This window comes from Coffea eugenioides, chromosome 4 (assembly GCF_003713205.1).
Source record: "Coffea eugenioides isolate CCC68of chromosome 4, Ceug_1.0, whole genome shotgun sequence".
NCBI lineage: Eukaryota > Viridiplantae > Streptophyta > Magnoliopsida > Gentianales > Rubiaceae > Coffea > Coffea eugenioides.
Window position 1 is genome coordinate 35786868 of NC_040038.1, and position 18597 is coordinate 35805464.

General features: G+C 35.6%; 2 protein-coding genes across 4 annotated transcripts; both read right to left on the reverse strand.

The window, feature by feature from the left end:
• Positions 1-1137: 1137 nt before the first annotated feature.
• On the reverse strand, positions 1138-3568 carry LOC113769275 (UDP-glycosyltransferase 83A1-like). Its single transcript, XM_027313738.1, has 2 exons — positions 3214-3568; positions 1138-2018 (listed from the first exon to the last, which is right to left on the reverse strand). Exons 1-2 carry the CDS (start codon positions 3566-3568, stop codon positions 1138-1140), a joined length of 1236 nt encoding a protein of 411 aa, XP_027169539.1.
• Positions 3569-9136: 5568 nt separating this feature from the next.
• LOC113768737 lies at positions 9137-11098 on the reverse strand. Of its 3 annotated transcripts, XM_027313198.1 has the most exons (4): positions 10920-11098; positions 9926-10007; positions 9689-9778; positions 9137-9562 (listed from the first exon to the last, which is right to left on the reverse strand). In XM_027313198.1, exons 2-4 carry the CDS (start codon positions 9974-9976, stop codon positions 9410-9412), a joined length of 294 nt encoding a protein of 97 aa, XP_027168999.1. In that variant the 5' UTR covers positions 9977-10007; positions 10920-11098; the 3' UTR covers positions 9137-9409. The 3 variants fall into 3 exon arrangements, with proteins under 3 accessions (XP_027168999.1, XP_027168997.1, XP_027168998.1); XM_027313196.1 differs by having other exon boundaries at positions 9137-9778; XM_027313197.1 differs by having other exon boundaries at positions 9137-9778; positions 9926-10019.
• Between the last annotated feature and the right edge of the window lie 7499 nt (positions 11099-18597).

Sequence of the window (18597 nt, forward strand, 5' to 3'; positions counted from 1 at the left end):
GACACATCCAAAACATACTACTATTTGCTGTTATCAACCATTGTGTTCCGTCTGCTTGAAGCTCTCGAAGGGTGTTAAGACTAAATGGCAAAATGATCCCATCTTTCAGCAGTCTGTGGTTCCCAAGAAATGTTTGCATCTGTAATTTGACAAGTCAATTGCTCGGAAGGGCTCAACGGAGTTGCCTCTTAATTAATCTGGTTCTTGAAAGGAAGAGACATGCCTACAGTCAGCAGACATAACCAACAACATCAATAACTCAATATTCATTACTGTTAGTTGTTGGCTGTGAGACTAAATTCACAAGAAGAAAACATGAGTCACGGAATTATAATCTTTAATGTCCATTTGACAGCACATTCAGGTAACTTAATCAACAATATTTCTTGTTTTACCTGAGCTTATCAGGTAGACGGCAAAGTTCTTTCCCATGAAATGGTTCTGGTGACTGGTGACAACCAATATCTTCTATTGTCTGTTCATTTCTTTTGAGCTTTTTCTGCTTTTCTGCTAGTATAACATTTCCGTTGATATCATTTTACTGCACCACAGTGCTCTAATGTGTTCCACTAGTCCCGAGGACATCAATTAGGATTCGTTGCAAAATACCCTTCTAAACTTTTACTCTTCTTGCAACTTATGCCCAAATTATTAATTGCAGAGCTTTACTACCACACATTATAGCCCATTACCCAAATCAACTCCATCATATTTAGGATCAAGAAAAACTCAGGATGATTTTATGCCTATCCACGCAAAAAAGAACTCTCCAACATACTGTCTGCATTTTCTTCCAATCCCCAGAACTCTCTCCCAATTGTAGCTCCCCGTATGCTGATATTATGATTGTACAACTAAATTAAAATGGCTGCTTCATGCTGATGATGCTTCTAGGATTAGCATTTGAATAACTTATTCATGCAACATGTCTATTTTATGGTTGTTATCATATCCTAATTCAAGCACAAGCAACCAAATTCATGTGCTTTCAGTAATGTGCAAAATATTAGTAGTATAAGGCAGTAAAGAGCTGCTATTGATACTATAGGGTTCAAGCTGCATCCAAATGATAATTTAGGGAAGCATTTTGAAATTAACATGAAAAATTAAACACCTGTCTTGCATCAGACTGCACCTTTAATACTTCATTTGGCTGACAAGATATTCTAAGTTTTTAAATGAAGATCCTCCTTTACTTATGCTCTTCCTGGCCAGCTCCTTCAACTTGAGTATATTTGATCTGATACTGGTTTCTAAAAGAAGCATGTCGACTTTCTCTTTAATTTCATTCCTTGATATGATCCCATTTTCACCAGCCCTCAACCAAATACCAATTTTCCAGGCTTCACAAATGCAAGTCTGAGAATACAACTGATCTCCAAAATAAGGCCAACAAAGGAAAGGGACACCCATGCTTACACTCTCCATGATGGAACCCCAACCACAGTGGCTTATGAAACAGGCAACAGAAGGGTGAGCTAACACCCTTTCTTGAGGTGCCCATTCCACAATCTTTCCGCGATGAGCTACTCTTCCGGTGAATCCATCAGGAAATGTCAGGGAAGCTCCATTGACAGTAAGGCCTGACCAAGCAACCCACAGAAATGGTCTATCCATAAGTTCAAGCCCCAACGCAATCTCATTAATCTGTTCTTGGCTGAACCTGGAGGTGCTGCCAAAGGCAACATAGACCACTGATCCTGGAGATTGCTTATCCAGCCAGCTTAGGCAACTAGAGTCTTCTGAGACAAAACTTCCTGCGGTCTGTCCATCAGCTAGTATGGGACCAACAGAAAGAATATTGGAATTGAAACTAGAGGCTGAAGGGTCCAATTCACTGAACCAATTGCAAAGAATCAAGTCTGATTCTGAAACCATGTGACTAATGAACATTTGGACAAACTGAAACATCGACTTTTGTGCATCTAGATTCCTTTGAAAATACCAGGTAAATTCTGTAGGGCTCATTGGGGGCATGTCTGGTAGCAGTGGAATCTTCTCACTGATCAGAGGAGTCCCTGCAGAATGTTTGTTTGACCTAAATATTTAGAACCAAAAAAATAATGTGGAAATTGTTAAGAATCCTGATATGATTCCAGCTTTAAGCTTATATAATTCTCTAAATTGCAATGGACATACGAAGTTGCATGATTGATTAAAATCCAATTTGTTACTATCCCTTAGTCTATAGTTGGTAAAATTTCTGAATTGGCAATCAAAAAAACTAGTTGCACGCTTGGTTAACATATATAGTGGTAGAGAGTGGTTTCCTAACTCTGAAGAAGCATCCAGCATGAGGTAGGTATGCTCCATCAGCATGAAATGAAAATTTTATAGCATATACCGAACTCTTGCTCATTATATACTATAGATTGTGGTTCCTTTGCAAATAAAGCTCGTGATTCTAAAACAAGGGTGAATTGCAATTTGCAGCCCTTAACAGTCTCTGATTAGAAATGTGCACTATAAAACTGTCGATTGTACCGGTTAAGTACATTATACTATGAGTTTATTTCATTGAAAATTAATGAATTTTGATAGCTTAAGGAGAAGACTTTAGAACCCCTAAATGAATAAGAGAATTTCATGAGTAAATATAAATAGGGGTACTAAATTGCCAAAGTTAATTAAATTTTCCTTCTAAGAGAAATTAATTGAATTTAACTAACATTAACAGTTATAGTGAATTGATTGGATAAGGTATTTAAGTGTTAAATTTGGCACTTTAAAATGCAAATAACTTGAAAATGGTTAAACATACGGAAAATTATATGGACATCATGTTAATAAATCCATTTATCCAATTCAATGAGGTTATCATGCATATATTTCACTAAAGAAACTCTAACCATCAATGAAGGTACATTGGTTGCTCACACAACATATGATATGCACGCAAGATTGCTAATCTTATTATTATTAACAAATAGTTCCAAGATAAAAGTCAAGGCAATTCAAATTTACTACCTGAAACATGGCTTTCCAAATCATAGTCAAAGCTTTCCTTTTAATCTCTATCTTCTACTTTAAAATCTTCAATGACTTTAGCGTTTTACTTTTACAAACAAATGCATTTAGGTTTTGATCGTGAAACCTAGAAAATGGGGAAAAAAGGAAGGCAAATTGCAAAGTACATATAAAGTTTGTTGTGCATGTTGTGTCAAATTGTATAGAAGCCGTATGTAGCTGATGCTTGCGCTAAGATATGCTTACCATCATTGGCATCAATGACTTTAGCTTGAATAAGCTTTTCAAGATTGAGTCCAAGAGCCAAACATCCTGGACTGGAACACCAATACGTGGCACACTTGATCCCTAACTTCTTAGGAACTTTCAACATAGATGTCAATGGTGTATCAACTATAAAACCAGTAAACTTATCATAACCATTCTTGGAGTCGTTAGTCTTCATAACAAAATCTTCCAAGTAACCAGGCATCACCTTGTAAATACTTGCAGCCAATTTCGCCGGATCATTTCTATCATCATCAGGTTCTAATCCATCAGGGACCGAAGCGAACGTGATCAGCTTTCCATCTTGCTCAGATATAAGCAAGGAAGAACCCATTTTGGCCAGTGTAAATTCTGTAGTAAGAAATGTTACTTTCACTCCAAATTTGCATATCGTGTTTGCCAATTTTATTAGAGGTGCTGCATGACCCTGTAAAGGATATGATATGATTAATACATGGCCTATATGATCCATTTGTTTAAAGTTTTCAGAATTTGATTGAGGATGTTGGGGTTTTTCATCCATGACCTTTTAAAGAAAGATGGTGTTCAAATTTCTTCTAGATGTTCAAGTTTTTGCAATGTATTTTTCAGGAAAAATAGCAATATTGCAGGGCCATGCATTGGCCATGATAACGTGGTTCTACGATCTTTCAGGTTACGTTTCCATGAATTGCGGAAATTAGGTTGAGGTTTCCTAAATTATACAAGCGTGCAAATATTGATGGTTCTTTTAGTTTCCTAATTGATGGCTTTTCTCTATATTAGGACACTCCATTTCTTTCTAGATATGAAGTAATGATACAACTAGGATTTTTCTAGAAGGAAAAATATTTAGGACAGTCCCAAACGAAACAGATTTATCTTCCTTTAATTTTGTAAACTGGGAAATCTTGTTGCTATTATTTGATATCTACCATTGTTTTTGTGAATGGTAAAAGTATGTCGCAGAATTAGGATCTTTATACTATTTGATATTTTATACACACACGTGTGTGTGTATATGAGGCAAAAAATCTCAACGACCATTAAACTATAGCCCGCATCTAATCAGTACACTCGTGGTTATTTCGTCAATTATTGCTCTTGATCTATAAAATAATCAGAACACATGTCAAAACACAAGGATACACACACACATATACATATACATATGTATACTATATATATGTATATATGTATATGTATACTCATATATATATGTATATACTTATGCATATGAGTATACGTATACATATACATATATATATGAGTATACTTATGCATATGAGTATACATATACATATACATATGTATATATCCACCGTCCACGTGTCCTCCATCCGAAGGATGGATAGTCCGGATCTGATCTGGGGAGGAGAGAGAAAGGACAACCCAAGACCTGGGTTGTATGGCCCGCAATGCGGGCCCCCTTGTACCCTACGTTCCGACAGGAACGTGGGCCGCCGTACTCTTTTGCCACATGGCCGAAGGCCACTAGCCGCTCGAAAGAGCGCGACCCCACAATGATGAACAGTGCTATTGGTTGAAGTAGAGAACAGTGCCCGGAGGCACTGTTGGAATTTGAATTTAAATTCAAATTCAAAATTTCAATTTCAAATGATCCCGCCCACGTCGAATTTTGAATTTTGAATAATCCCACCCACATCGGGATTGCCGACACTTGTCCCCGGTCCTGGTGGTCGCGATACGCGACACGTGACAGAGAGAGAGGACGATAAATAGCGGAGTGATGGAAGACTCTGACCATTCCTTGCTCGACACGTCTTGTTCCAGGAGATTGCTCGATACAGTGCGTTTTGAAGAGCAGAAGAAATGGCAAACATGAGGGACATGGCAGGATTCTTCGCGGTGGTGAGGGATTGCGGCATGGAGCAGGTAGTGCTCCTCGGGATGTACTTCACCCTTCGCATGGGGAGCCTTCGATTCATCCGCGAATTGGACCAGCTGTTCAGGGCAGTTGAGGAGCTAAAGGGAACCCTGTCTGAGTCAGAGGATGCTGGGGATGATCCTAACTCCACCAAGAGCAATTGAACCCCTACGGTAGAAGAAGTGGACTGATGAGGAGGAATGGAACCCTCGGACTCATGAACCCCTACGATCGAGGATGTGGACCCCACATACACAGCAATATACGTAGAAATGTAACGTAGTATACGGCGTAGGATTGGAGTATTCGTACGTATGTAGGGATTTAATGCAGCAGTGACACGTGTGATAAATACGCAGTATGGAAATAACAATATTTCAATTAATTTCATCCTTAAACAAGATGCGTACAAATTGGAAATCCGCTTCCCTGCAATTAATCCAGACACGTGGCAGGGACCTACACGCTAATTCTAGATTAATCGGACTTATGATGCTGTAATTACATAATTGGCTCGTTATGAGAGCCCTAACCTTATTATTAATCCTAATGGGATCCACGTCCTTCAAGGACCAGGGAGTCCTAATCAGGAGCCATGCTATGTTTTCAGAACCGAACCGGATAGCGACTCGGCCGAGGTCAGGGGTCAGGGGTCAATGGGTTCGACCGGGGGTCGATAGGAGTCGAACCGGATGACGTCATAAATAAAAATTATTTAAAAATTAAAATATTATATATATAATATCTAATAATATATTGATATTAATAAAGGTATATCCATATATATTTGATGTTTCAAATATATTTAACAAGAAAATACAAAGAAATTAGAACAATCAAGTAGCAATTTATATTATTTAATAAATATTAACAAGTTTAGAATTAAAATTATGAATTTAATTGAAAAATAACATCAAATTTTAGGACAATATTTATAAAGTATCAAATATTTGAGGTATATCAATAAGTTTTAACAATTTAGGGGGTCAAAACATAATATTAAAAAGTTTGAATTTTAAAAAAAAAATTACTGTTGAACCGGAAAAACCGGTTTTTTTCCGGTCAAACCCGGTTTTTGACCGGCTTTGACCGGGTTTTAAATTTCCAGTTTTTTAATGTGACTCGGACCGGCTACCTGGCCGGTTCCCGGTTCGGCCGGTTCGACCGACCGGTCCGGTCCGAGTTTGAAAACAGAGGAGCCATGTCCACATCTTGTCAAGACGGAGTCTCTTGCGGAGGTTGTAGTTTGCCCGAATTGACACCGACCAAGTGGTCCGACTAGCCTGGAACATGGTTAAGTAGAGGGGATCCTTCTGGAACTCCCAGGAGTAACTTCCTTGCTACATCAATGTTGAGAACGTGGTGTCCCTTATTGCATCTATTGCTGTGCAGGATGCAGCAGCCACACGCGAACTTAATTCTCGTTGTTCGCCTCTTCTTCTTGGACAGGCGGTGCCTGATCTTGATATCTGGGGGCGAATAGGTGCTATTCGACGAAGGAGAATGCCGCATTCTGCTAAATGGGGCTGAATCAACTGGATGAGATGGAGTGCATTTAAATAGCAATTAGAATGAAGATTGATGAATACGCTTCTGAGAGTTATATATTTTCTTCATTGATGATCACTATGGTTGGGCCTAGTGTTATTTTTTTATTGGGCCTGGTGCGAGACCCAATGACATTTTAAATGGCCCAGTGGATCAATAAGTTGATAACATTTTCGATTCAATTGGCCTGGGCCTGGTGCAGGGCCCACGAGAAATTAATTGGCCCAGTTGTCCCCTAGTTGACCTATTGAGTCAAACATTTTATTCATATATTCGGATATTATTTATTGGGCCTAGTGCCAGGCCCAGTGATATTTTCAATGGCCCATTAGATCAAGAAATTGAGAACATTTTAACCATATATTCGAATATTATTTATTGGGCCTAGTGCAAGGCCCAGTTAACAATTGATCGATCCATCTGATCAAGAAATGATGAATACGTTGAGCCTCAGTATAAATGGCCCACACATTGATAATTTTAATTCTATTTCTTTATCTTCCCCGACAAGCGCAGCGGCACACAGTTAGTTCCAAAATGTTTGGAAGTATAAGCGCTTTTAATCTCTAATAGTTGGATAAAATGTAATCCCAAATATTTCAGTTTTTATGTACATTTAATTCTAATGACTAATTTTACCAATCAATGCAGGAATCTAGTCATGTACTAGAAACTAATTTTTTTAAAAAAAATTAATAATCAATAAAAAATTGCTAGCCATAATCTATAATAAAAGATAATTAATTACTCAGGTCCCATTACTAATTAATCTTTAACCAAAACTTTTTTTGTCAACTGAATTTTTGTATTTCTGGAATAAAGACTAATCACTCACATGATCGACATGCGAGTAATTAACCCTCTTTTACCACAAATTATGGCCAACAATATTTGTTTCGAGCTTTTTAATTCTTTTAAAAAAATTAATTATCAATACGTAATAGTATGTGACTAGATTCTGATAACAATTGGTAAAAATCAATTAATAGTACTAAATTTGCTAAGAGATTGAAACATTTGGGCTACATTTACTTTATTCCAAACTTTAGTGACTAGCAGCGCTCATGTTTCAAACATTTTTGAACCAAAACTGCAATTAAAAACGCCTTTGACTCATTTATTTAATAGCTATTCCAGTAATGTTTTTCTAGAAACGCCCCAAATAAATATTTCAGTAAAGTTTTTCTAAAAACAGCCCAAAAACTATTACAATAATGCTTGTTGGTTACTTTCTTTTCAAAAGAAAGAAAAAAAAGGGTTACGACTAGATATTTAGATGTTTCCAAAAATCCATGATGTGACAATTAGTTTTACAGCTTTAGAGTCATTAAACAGTTTAAAAATTACTTTTGTCAAAAAGAATCAGAAATCTTCACCTGCACAAAAGATTGTTACATGGTCATAGGGATCAACACACACAAAATTTATATAACTTACCCTTCATATCTTGGTCTATCAATTGAAATTTACCCTTCATATCTTGGTCTATCAATTGACAATCTCATAAGTATGATCCAAGAAGTGCGGTAAACAAAAAAGAGTATGATCCACCAAGCAAATATAATGCTGGACAAACTCCCAACCCTTACAAGAAGTTGTTCATCTTTCATCCCACGACTAAATTAAAACAACTTGGCCACATAGGTTCAGACTCTTAGGCTTTTGTAAAATCAATGGAATTTCTGCCCAACTTGGGTCACAAACCAACCACTGCTGATGAACTCCCAACCGCAATAAAAGTCTTGACCTGATCCGGAGGGGGCACCTTAGGTGCCAATGTCAGAAGCTTGAAACAAGGTAGGTATGGTGGCAAATGGCAAATGTACATCTGTGTACTTTAGCAGCTCCTCATTTGTGGGTGTAAAGGATATTTTTTCTCAAACCGGAAGCGTTATGCCAAATGGCCTAAACAATGCTGTGGAAGGCAACGATCAGTATTGTGATGATGAATGATTTCAAAAGAAAATGAAAAATTGGGCAGACAAATTTAAAACAATTAAGAAAGTGTCCATGGACATTCAAAGCCATGACTGAACAAGATGTGTCATGCAAGCCTATAAAACGGATGCATTGCCCCACTATTCCTACTATTTGAACCTTGAAAATATGATGTGCATCTTACTCATCGAACAGAAAAAGAACCTATTTTAATGGCAGTGAACCCAGTAGATGCAGTAACTTGATCACATTTATGCCAATATTAACAAATTCAGATAGCATAAAAGATGGATGACAAATAGTTTTCATATATTAGAAACAGACCAAATTTGAGAATAATACCAAAGGACAAGCCCAGCAAAAAGAAAAAGGACAACTCCTCCAGTAATTGACTGCTTACTGAGATAATTGCATTGCTATCTTGACATACATCAAACTTTAGAGCTAAATATCATGATTCGAACATTGTATCAAATCCAAGAAAAGCAACAATCAATTCTAGTTGAGGATAAAAGCAATTTTGATTAGAAAAAAGGAATAACTTCACTCTGTCAAAATTATGGAGCTAGTATACCCAAAAAGAGATACATAATTCACCGCTAGAAAGTTTACAAACACATGTTAAGTCCTCACTTCTAAACCTTTTCATACACAGGCCCCTCAAAATTTACGATAATCCAAGTTTCCTTTTTGACAAAAAATGGTGAACTCTACAAACTTGGCAATTTTAGCCAAATAAAGGAAGAGGTATTGATCCTGCCATATGGCGAGTAGGTAAAAGGGTATATCACTACTGGTACAAAGCCAATAGGTCATGCACCACTACCTTTCCTTGAATCTCGGTTGTCTCACTGTATTCCCTACCAAAGCTTGAGCCCGATTTTTTGCCAGAAAAGTCAACAGTACTCCAACGCCAGCAGCTATTCCTACTCCAACAACTAAGGAAGGCAAATGAAGAACTGAATCTTTCTTCTTCTGCATAATGTCCCATTGCAAGTTAACATCCTCAGCATGCCATAAACTCAAGTGCACTGCTAGTATCATTTTCACGTCAGAGTCAAGTGGAGAGGAAATCGCTTCTGTGCATACAGGACAACAAACCTGCATAGAGTCTCGAACTTTGACTACAGAAACTCTCCCTGCGACTGCTATTGCTTTATCCCGTAATGATATTCGAACTGGCTGAGGTATCTGTACAGTGGTATATTATGTGAGAATGGTACATAACATTAGCAATGTCAGGGCCAAAAAGTTATTGTCATGAATGGCCCTGTTTCTGCCACCATATTTAGTTCAAATAAGTTTGTAACAAAAAAAAATAAAACAGATATCTCTTGCCTTTACTAGATTACGCAACCGCAGCCATGTCAATTTCAGCAGCCTTTTCATTTTCGTGCTTGTTGTGGTTCAACAGCTAGACCTGATTAACTGCCTGTTTTAGCATCATTATAAAGTTGTGCACTGAAAACAATTAATTGTGAACAATACCGATTAACCAAAAATTAACATGAATGTTATCATTCAGGTACTCTGTGCTGGTACCAGAAATAGCCTTGTTCTGGTGAAAAAATTAATTCGACCTTTTCTAGGAACTATACTGTAAAATTACCAGCTAAAGCACTAAAATAAACAATGTTGATCAGCAACACAAATTTAGGAATTGCAGATCAATTACATTCTTATCCTGATAACTGTATGGAAAATTCCACTGACATAGGATACCCTTCTTGAAAGCGAGCTAAAGAACTATTTCAATTCAGCTTTTTCTAGGTGAAACATCTCACAAGCCCCTCACAAATAGATAATGTAGAAACAGAGTCATATTTTCCCTCCTTTTTATTTTTTTTAAAAAAAAGAAATTCAAAGTTACAGACACTTCTCAACTAGTGATTGCTTTCTAAAATAGCTAAACCAGACAAAGAATAACAATTCAAATAACAGCAATTAGAATTCAATTGTGTGCTTCTAACTTCCAAAATCAGTCTGATGATACAGGAATTCTTTCGTTATTTCTTGTTCTTGGCAGGCCCAACAATTAACAATGGCTCAAACTTTCTAGTAGAGTTCCAAATTTGCAATAGACTAAATTTCTTTACAAGAATACAAATCGAACACACAGACCTTATTAATGTAGTATTAAACATCCTAAATTATACTTCATATAATCGTGCAAAATAGTTAATTTGCTCAAAAAAAATAATCGAATGAAAGCAATGCTAGTAACTTTTCATAGCCGAGAAACAAGAAAATTCTAACACAAACAAAAGACTTTATATCCCAAAAGGATATTATTCAACTTATTTTCTTGCAAGCTGTAAATTGCGAAACATACCGATTTTACCGAAGTTGGCCCGCCTGAAAATTCTGCTGCGGCCGTTTATTATGGGGTTGGAGGGAAGGGGCTAAGGGTTTTGCGATGGGGCACCGGGTTTTATCAAAGACCGGGAAAGCGTGGGAGGGAAGAGAGGGAGACACGAAAGTGAAAAAGAAGAAAGGGGCCGAAAGTGTAAGAAAAATAGAAAGTGGAGTCGAGGAAGGAAATCTGAAGATTCTGGGTATTGTTGGCAAGGAATTCCTTTTCCCTCAAAAAAAAAAAAAAGGAATGTTCGCTTAATTCCCTTTTATTTTTTGGATTGTTTTTAATCATATTTTTCATAGTACGTTAATGAATTAGACATATCCATAGGGGTGGCAATTCGGGTCCAAATCAGGTTGGCGGGTCGGGTTCGGGTCAACCCGCCAGAAAATCTGTTGACCCGAACCCGACCCGCCAACCCGTGACGGGTCAGGTATGCTGACCCGAACCCGAAAATTTCAGGTTGACGGGTTGGCGGGTCGACCCGAAATGACCCGAAACTTAATTTTAATTTATTAATTTATCACTGTAATTTCTAATAAAATCAATTTCTCACAAAACTAATTACATAATCAAGTAATAAAAATTTAAATAAATAATTCCAAACCAATTCTAAAATAAATTAAACACCGTAAAAGTGTTTTATCCCAAACAAAATATAAAATAAATTAAAACAATATAAAAGTAAAAAATAATATAATATATTATTTGTCCAAATATAATAATTTCAACTTCACACAAATTAAATAAATTCATTTAGGATTAAGTAATTAATGCCTTTGAAAAAAAGAATAACTTAGTTTAGTTAGATAAAATTATTTTTATATTTATTAAATTATTTTTAATTCGTAAACGGGTCATATCGGGTCATATCAGGTCACCACGGGTTGACCCGAAATCGACCTGTTTTCTTTTCGGGTTCATCGGGTCCAACCCGATTCTGACCCGAATTCCCGAAACCTCAACCCAAACCCATTAATTTCGTGTTAGGTTCGTGTCGTGTTTTCAGGTCGTGTCGAAAATTGCCACCCCTACATATCCATGCTCTGAATTGGACATAGCACGTTGATAAAGAGTACGTTGATGAATTAGACATATCCAAGTGAATGATATATCTTTTCGTCACGTGAACTTTTTTAATATTTTTTTGACTTTTTAATTCTTTTTGTGTTTTTTTTTATAACAATTAATTTCCTTCTTTTTCCCAATTCCTTATATGTTGTCAATCAATTTAATAATTTATGCCTTATATATATATTCGTATCAATTATGCATTATTAAATTTTTTATCAATCAAACTTATAATTTTCCTTTCTAATTCTTTTAACAGATTATGTGTGGTCCCTATTCAATAACAGGTTAAGAACTAGTTTTTTAAGAATATGAAGTTTGGACCGGCTATCTCGTCCAATGTGCTAAACATATACTTGGACAAGATTCACAATTACAAAATGCCCTTTTGATTTTATCAAAAGTTAGGAATCTACCCTATGATTCAAAACTCCGTCAATGAACCCGCGTATGCTGTGGACATATGTGGAGCATGGATGGAAATTATTTAAATTAATTGACGAAACTGAAATGTCAATCATACCTTTGTCTACTTTTTCTCTCCTCGTTTTCTTTTATTTATCTGTTTTTACATTTAAGAATTTTTGTTGGTATATTTTGTGGAATTAATAAAAAATTTATTGGTCAAAGTAAATTTTATATAAGTTATCTTTTGATCCAAACGATTTTGGTAAAAGTGGTGGCATTGGAGCCACGCTCCCTCTAACTGTCATTGCCGGTGTAGAATTTAACAAAATTTTAGATTTTGGTACGTTAAAACTCTATATTCAGCCTAAATTAAGATTTTGGTGTCCGATTTGGTCAAAAACAATCAATGAGCAGTAGCATATGCAACGAAGGATGATCTCTTGCTCCACCTATATATGGCCACCAGTGGATATAAAGGGGGCCACAGGGGGCAGCCACCCCTAAGATTTTGAAAATTCCTTTGTACTCCTTTTGTTTGAATTGAGAAATTTGATAAAGAATTTGAAATTCACCCAAATCGCTCTAATAGTTTGAAATACTTAAGATGTATTTAGGTTTGTAATTCATCAATTATCAAAATATGTTTTAGATACAAGAATAATTGATAATTTATAAACTAAAATGCCTTCTAAGTATTTTAAACAAGTAAAGAGATTTGAAATGATTTTGAATCTTTGGTCAAATCACTCTATCCAAATGCAACCAAAGAATTAAGAATTTTCAGTTATAACCTTGTTCAAATTGGAGTTTGCCCCTCAAGTTTATTTTTTTCTTATGAAATCTAAAGGTGGCCACTAAAGCATACATCTTTTATAGCTAGTTTGTGAGTTGAGGATAGAAAAGAAAAGAAGAGAAATGTTAAGTTATGAGAGAAAAGAAAGGATAAGAAAAGAAGAGAAGAGATTTTAATGTTGTTTGGGAGTTTATGAAAGAAAGGAGGTGATTTTGGACACATAGGTAAATAAATATTTCATTCAATAGCTTTTTAGGAGTAGAATGGGCAATTTAAAAAATTTTTGCTGCCTTTCCGCGCTTTCCTTTGCTTTCTACCCGATTTGGGCCGGAAGTTTTTTTTAAACTATAAAGCTATTTCTTCTTCCTTCTAATTCCATTGGTTTCTTTTCCTTTCTTTTTTACTTAAAACTCTCAAACATGGGAGATGCAGCCTTTCTCTTTTATTCTTTCCTTTTCTGTTCAAATCTCATCTCCCAAACTAGGCATTCTAGTCTTGCCCCCAATTCTCAACCTTTCGTTATGCCAGCGTATTCAGCAATAAGCTACTGTCAGCATCACGGTAGGTTTACTGACGCCGAAGAATTCAAAGTAGATGCATACGCTAGTGGCCATTATCACACATCTAATCAAAAACTAAGGCAAAGGGCAAAAACATATCCAAAGACAGCATATCTTGGTGTCCTTGAAAATAAAAACAAACAACTTGATGTTGAAAATAATATAAAAATCATTAAACCTAGATATCTCTATGTTCTCATACGCAAATTTTCATTCCCCAGCCATCTCCATATGAAGCCTGGTAACTTGATTTGATGACAAGTGGTGGAAATGGTGATTGCTAGTTGCTGCATCTACTAAAGAATGATCAATGGATGTGTCTATGGAGCCAGGAGTGTTCTCCTTCTCCTCCGTGTGCAGTGGTGATAGTGTTCGCCATCTCCTTTGGCCATTTTCTTTCTCCTGTAAGATCCTTGGGTGACATTTGGATGGTAAGAGATATGTGTTTCAAAGCTAAAATGGAAAATTTAAGGTGGTGGAACTAGCAGTTGTGGTAGTAATAGTGATTCTGGGAAACAAAAATTAGTATAGAGAAGGAAGAAGAAAGGAAAAAGAAAAAGTGCTACTTTGTGATCACAAGTTTGAATTTGGCAAAAAAAATATTTTTTTATTATCCACACTTGCATTTTCAAACGCATGGATACAAATTTTTCAGTTGAAACAATTTTTGTGATATCCAAGTCTTCCATTGGGGGTCTTAGAGGAGAATACATAACTTTGGGGATTTAAATTATGAAACTTAAGAAAGTGAAGATTATTTGAGCAAACGAGAAAGCTTAGATTCAAAAATATATGAGTGGTTAGTGGAAAACCACTATTCCAAATTTTACCAATTCCTTTCCTTTTTCTTCTCTTCCGTCCCTAAATCTCTCTATTTCCTTCTTACACTCAAAGTGATATACACCCAACCAAGATCCAAAACTAGTAGAAAGATTGAGACTTCACCGTTAGCCTCTTTTGCAAGGTAAGTGATTTTTTTATTATTAATTTCTTGGTTAGATTTAATAGATAGTTAAGATGGATTTTGGGTATTCTTAAAGAATAATGATTTTTGTAGGAATATTATGATTTTTAGTTTAGTATCTTGTCTAAATTTGGTGATGCCATAAAAGTTGGGTCAATTTAGTGAGAAGTAAAATTTGAGGGTTTTTGGGTGTTTTAAGAGATAGGAAATCTTAATAGAAGTTGCATGATTTAGCTTTAATACTTTGTTTCTAAGTTTGTTTATGCTATAATATGGTTGTGGGAAGTGAGATTGTGGCATTTTGATGGCTAGGAGTTCGGAGATGGTTTGAGGTGGGAATGGAGCTTAGAAGAGAAAACTAGAAACTTTTTTTTTGCTTTGCATCAGCTTAGTGTTTCGACCATATTTTTGTTCAAGAAACTCAAAATTGAGCGCCATTTATTGCATTTGAAACTAGACTTAATATAAAGATTTCACTCTAGTTTTATATCTATCAAAGTTGGTGAATCTTTAGACTTGACATATGTGTTCTGCTTAAGTGAGGAGATGATCTTTACTATGGGTTATTGGTTAAGGGTATTGTTTACAGTCTGTTTTATGATAAATTAGCATGGTTCAAAGTTTTTATAGTTTAAATTAAGCTCTTTTGCATATCAAGGTGGGGAAGTAAATTTTATTGGGACAGTTTGGAGTTGAGCTGGATGCTAGTTCATTTGGTGAAGGTAAGTAGTTTGTGTAGTCCTTATGTTTTGTAATGTATTTTATGAATTTCAACAACATTAATTACTTTATTTTCATTATATAAATTTTAGGATCAATATGATCATGTTTCCATTTGCTATGTGATTTGAAGCGTTGTTATTTGAACTTGTATGATGCGATCTACCTAAGAGATAAATAGTGAGGAATTGCATGATATGACCTCCTTAAAGGGATGAATAGTCATGAATTGCATGATATGACCTACCACTTACCTAATGGGATGAATAGTCAGGATTTGCATGATGTGACTTACCTGATAGGATGAATAGTCAGAAATTTCATGATGTGACCTCCCTAACGGGATGAACAATTAGAACTAGTATCCAAGGTTAATTGAAACTAGGTAATCTTAACTTAATGTATGAATTGTGAATTATGGCTATGCATTGGATATAAACTTAAAATTCACATGTGCCGTATATTTTAAAGATTAATTTTATACACACTGTCAGTGTATACACTATCATCATTAGATATATGTCACATGTATAAAATTTGAATTTGAAATCCAAAATTTACTTATGTGTCATCCATCCAATCGTGATAGTGTATATAAAATTTACTCATATTTTAATTGTAAATATGATATCCTTTGCTTAATGTACTTTTATATGGTAGCATGCTCAAATTGATAAGGAAGTGCATAGGCTGGTTATTGAGCAAAGTGCTTGCTGACTCCACTATTAACATTTTGCAGCTTAAGGTGGCTTCTTAGAAGAGGATTTTGATTGAATTTGGGGTTATTAGTTATATTGTAGTGCTTTGGATGAATTTTAATGATATTGCACATATTTTTTATCTTTTGTTTTGGCTCCTTAGCATAGCTTCAGTGATGAAAGGATTTGATGTATTTAACCTTTCTAGACTTATTAATTGTAATCCTTCTACATTCTTTTGATCCTCATTTGATCCTTAGGAATATTGTACTTGTGGATTTTAACTTTTACTTTTGATGGTATAAATCTAAAGGAATTTATTATCTAAATGTTATAAGTGGTTGTAGAAGTTTTAGTTGTTAGTAGTGTTGTGCTCCATGGTTGTACTATGGGCATGTGATATTACACTCCAAGCTCAGAACATGACAATTTTCATCTATTTTCCACATTATTTCAAAACAATAGTGGTTGTCTGGATATTTTTCAATTATAGTGAAGTAATATGATTTTTGCTTAACCATAGGGAGTTTTTTGTGTTTTAGCCAAAAATTAATAGTAAAATTTACAATTGTATGAGTATCAGTTTAGTTTGCAGCAATATTCGATATATATGGATGGCTTTATGTGATTATCAGAAAAGAAGATAGTTGCTAATTTGTCCAATCTATTTTGTCCCTAATACAAATTATGAAAATCTTATCAACATAATAAATATTATTAGAATTGTATTAGACTTGCGTACTAAAAGATTTCATTTACTAATAACATACAACTGTGCATTTTGCTAAATGATGATAAGCGGAAAACTATTAGATCATGAAATGAATAATCATAATTATAGCAACTGTACAAATATGGTCATTTTCAAATATGCATACCACATCTTTATACGATGGTAAGAGTTTATTAGGTTGAATCTCTTGTTTAAAAAGAAAATGACAAATGAGTAGAAAAGTTTAAGAAGTATAAAAAGGTTGAACGGGAACGCTGTCAGTGTCCATCTGAAAAACAGGTGAAAAGCTCATCGAGACCCCTAGGAATTCATAAATATGAGCAAGGTCATTCTCAAACTCATTATTTGGTTGAAATGATGTATGTGGTGCAACAGAGGACGATACAGCAATAGGCATATAGCTGAATACGGGTATGGGAGTAGGTGTCACAGTGAAATAACCTCTGAAAGTTGGAACAGTTGGAGGTGTGAAGAAAGCTCTAGTGTGAGGAAAGTGTGTGCCAACGGATGAGTCGTATATGGCATGTACTGCAATCTACGTAACCTGTGTGTCAGGCACATCACCATTATGTGTGAAGGTGCCTCTTCTACGATGCCTACCTGCTTGGTTCCTACATGCATCTCGAAAGGGGCAGCACAAGAGGTAGATGGGCCAACATCCTGATAGTCAAAGGGACCAACTGCCATTTACATTCCTTGATTCAAGTACTGTAATGTCCCGAAAGTCTCCTCACTTATAGATGTGAGATCGAGATGACTACACTGCGCAGGATTGATAGGATCAATGTACCTATTATAAATCAATCTAATCTAAGACACAATATCAAATTGTAAAAAAGAGGATTTTGTATATTATAGTCATTTTGTATGTTATTTTACAAAAAATTAGCATATAGTTAGAAGAAAAAATGAGCATGTAATAATTTACTAAGTAGTCGAACTATCCCCCATTTCTTCGATGATCGTCACGCTGGGACTGATGCGAAACCAGAGGTGTAATGTAGCAGAAAATACTATTTTGGTACTATATTATGTATTAATCCATAGACCTGTTCAAATAGCGTTGATGGTCTCAAACATACAATTAAGTACGATGCTCTCAGTATTGAATCCAATGACTATGGTACTAGGCTCAATTCTTCACAGCATGGCCTAATCGACATAGAAAATGCAATTTCTTTCTGTGTCTATGTGAACATATTTAGGTATCGGTTGAAGTATCCCAAATTGTCGTAGTACCCATTGAGAAAGGTGAAATTCGATAACCTTTCAATATATCAACGGAACTAATGACCGCCATATGTGTCGCTCGACTGAGTAATAGGTGGGAAGATGTGCAATAAGGTCAGCAGAATAAGACTCTCAAATAAACTATGACTATCAGAATGGAATTAGTCACGATATTAAATACAGACTGACACTACAATAGCAACAATCATCGGTTGCGTACCTTATCGAAGCCCATCTTGGTTAACTGATCACAAAATAAGGATACAACATGTGAGCAAACGTATTTCATTGTACAATTTCTTGCCTAGCTAATTGCCTCTAAGAAATTCATTTCCATGCAGCGGAAACTAGCACGGTCGGTCGAATCTTGGGCATCCTCTCCCATGCCCATAACTATTAAAAATAGAAACATTATCCAGGTCATATTATTTATGCAATCAACTGAAATAAAGATGTTCAAGCATTCCAAAGTTGTTC